The 2,102-nt window shown below is 38.7% G+C and overlaps 1 protein-coding gene across 1 annotated transcript in view; it reads left to right on the top strand.

Moving 5' to 3' along the window:
* The window catches only part of EFL1 (elongation factor like GTPase 1), a 90,261-nt gene that overhangs the window by 374 nt on the left and 87,785 nt on the right, over positions 1 to 2,102 (top strand). Inside the window, exons 2-4 of the mRNA XM_085303478.1 lie at positions 318 to 419; positions 1,112 to 1,179; positions 1,362 to 1,446. Coding sequence (XP_085159604.1) covers positions 329 to 419; positions 1,112 to 1,179; positions 1,362 to 1,446 — 244 coding nt within the window. The 5' untranslated portion in view covers positions 318 to 328. The remainder of the gene's footprint in view (positions 1 to 317; positions 420 to 1,111; positions 1,180 to 1,361; positions 1,447 to 2,102) is intronic.

Below are 2,102 nucleotides of genomic sequence, written 5' to 3' on the forward strand. Positions count from 1 at the left end.
GGCAGCGCCCGTGTGGCGCGGTCCGGGGGCGAAGCGGCGCGTCATGTCCGTCGGGGCCGCCCTCAGGTGCGCAGAGCCAAGACGGCTCCGCGGTTATGGGGGAAAAACCCCGTTTCCTGTTAGAAACAGCCCCCTGGCCCGTGTTTGATAAGTTTCTGGTGTCCGCAGCGGAATGTCGGCGGTGGCTGGGACGGGTGACGCGCTCCGTGTGTCAGCGTGAGGCTGCCTGGTGCTCTGGGCACAGCCTGTGTCGTCGGAGAAAACATGCGCGGTGTCTCAGGTCCCTTCCTGAGTACAGTGCTTTCCTCTGTTCGCAGATTAACTAGCCATGGTCCTCACGAGTGTGGGAAAGATGAGCGGCCTCCAGAAAAAGACTTCTGGAATCAGGAATATCTGTATATTGGCGCATGTGGATCATGGTAAGGCAGGTGTTTGCTAGTTGCAGGAACTGAGGAAAGATGCTGTGTGTACTACTTTGAATGATGGCGAGATGTTTTGATCACTGTATTTTAAAGCAGTGAGTTATCGTGGTTTCAGCTCAAAACTGCCTTAATCCAAGTGACTAGGCTGCTGATGTTAAGAAGTAAATTTTCCATGTGCACCTTACCTCTGTCGTGATACAAATGATCTTTTACTATTTCATAGCATGTTAAATGTTGAAATTTAAACTAGTTCTACTTTTACAATCTGATTTTGGTTACTGTTGACATGAATTAAATTTATGTATGTGTAAGGCAGGTTGTTGCATGTCGAGTTAATAGAACTTCAATATGTAGGTGGAAATAGTAAATGCTTTGGGGGGATATTAACCTTTAGTTTGCCTAATGACATGATGTATTAGGATTTTGAAGTACTRCTTGTCTTTTCGACTGCTTTTCTGGTCATAGTAGGTAAGGTTGTCTCCACTCTACAAAAAGTAAATTGAGTAGCTAATATAGGTGAAATTGAGTGACTTGTTCTTTTTTCGGGGGGGTTAATTATTTTTGTACTTGCCCTTTTAAAACCTTTACCATTTTTTACATTTCAGAACACCATGTTGTCAACACTCATTATGCTGTCTTATCTTTCTCTATTATATATATTTATTTAAGTCATTTATTTTTCTTTTCAGGCAAGACTACTTTAGCTGATTGTCTGATATCTAGCAATGGAATAATCTCCAGCCGTTTGGCAGGAAAGGTAGAGTAATATATTAGGTTTGTAGTAATATACTAAGTTTGTAAATAAGTGATGATCAGGAAATGAAGTTTCAAGTTTTGCTAGAACTTGTTTTCCCTCAGTCATACTCTTTGATAGTTGAGAAGTGATTTGTAAAGGTAAGTCTACCCATTTATCACCTCTTCTTCTRTTTTTGTACCCAGCTGAGATACTTAGACAGCAGAGAAGACGAACAGATTCGAGGAATAACGATGAAATCTAGTGCCATTTCGTTGCATTTTGAAAAAGGTAAGTTATTGATCCTGGCAAGTATGAAYTTTAGAAGTTTTCTTATGATCCCTTTCTGTTTTTTCATTGGTAAGATCATTTTATATGTAGCTTGTAGATTTTTCAGTGTTAGGCTGTGACACTGCAAAGACCTAGGCATCTTTTTTAACTGAAAACCGGGATAGTCAAGTTCCTCCTCAGTGCTAGTAAAGCTATCTGCAAAATTTAAGATAAGCRAGTCAGGAGTTTCCTGCCAGATATTTTTGTGTACCCTGTATAGTATTTTTTGATATTTGATTATTACATTTCACAGTTTTGTGAGTTTCAAAGTTTAAGATCTGGTACTATATTTTCTTAGTGGACTTACTGGTTTTTAAATTCAATTTACCTGATTGTGTACTTAAAGCAGTTACTAGCTAACTTTGTGCAATATGGCTTACATGAGTTAAATGCTCATATTTCTAAGTAGAAACAATGGCTTGTCTTTGTCTTTTTTATCTTAGGTCTGAATCTTTATATTTTGATCTTAAATCTTTCRTCTCATTTAGCAATATGATCTTCCAAAACCTAATTTTTTTTTAATGATTTTTTTTTATGGTCTTAACTTCACGGTAGGTCTGTGTCAAGTGCCAGTCATACTTGACTGTAAGACTGTAAATTGTTTAGAGTTTTTTTTT

The sequence above is a fragment of the Rhea americana genome, unplaced genomic scaffold, assembly GCF_003343005.1.
Source record: "Rhea americana isolate MKP2758 unplaced genomic scaffold, rheAme1 scaffold_2, whole genome shotgun sequence".
Taxonomy (NCBI): Eukaryota; Metazoa; Chordata; class Aves; order Rheiformes; family Rheidae; genus Rhea; species Rhea americana.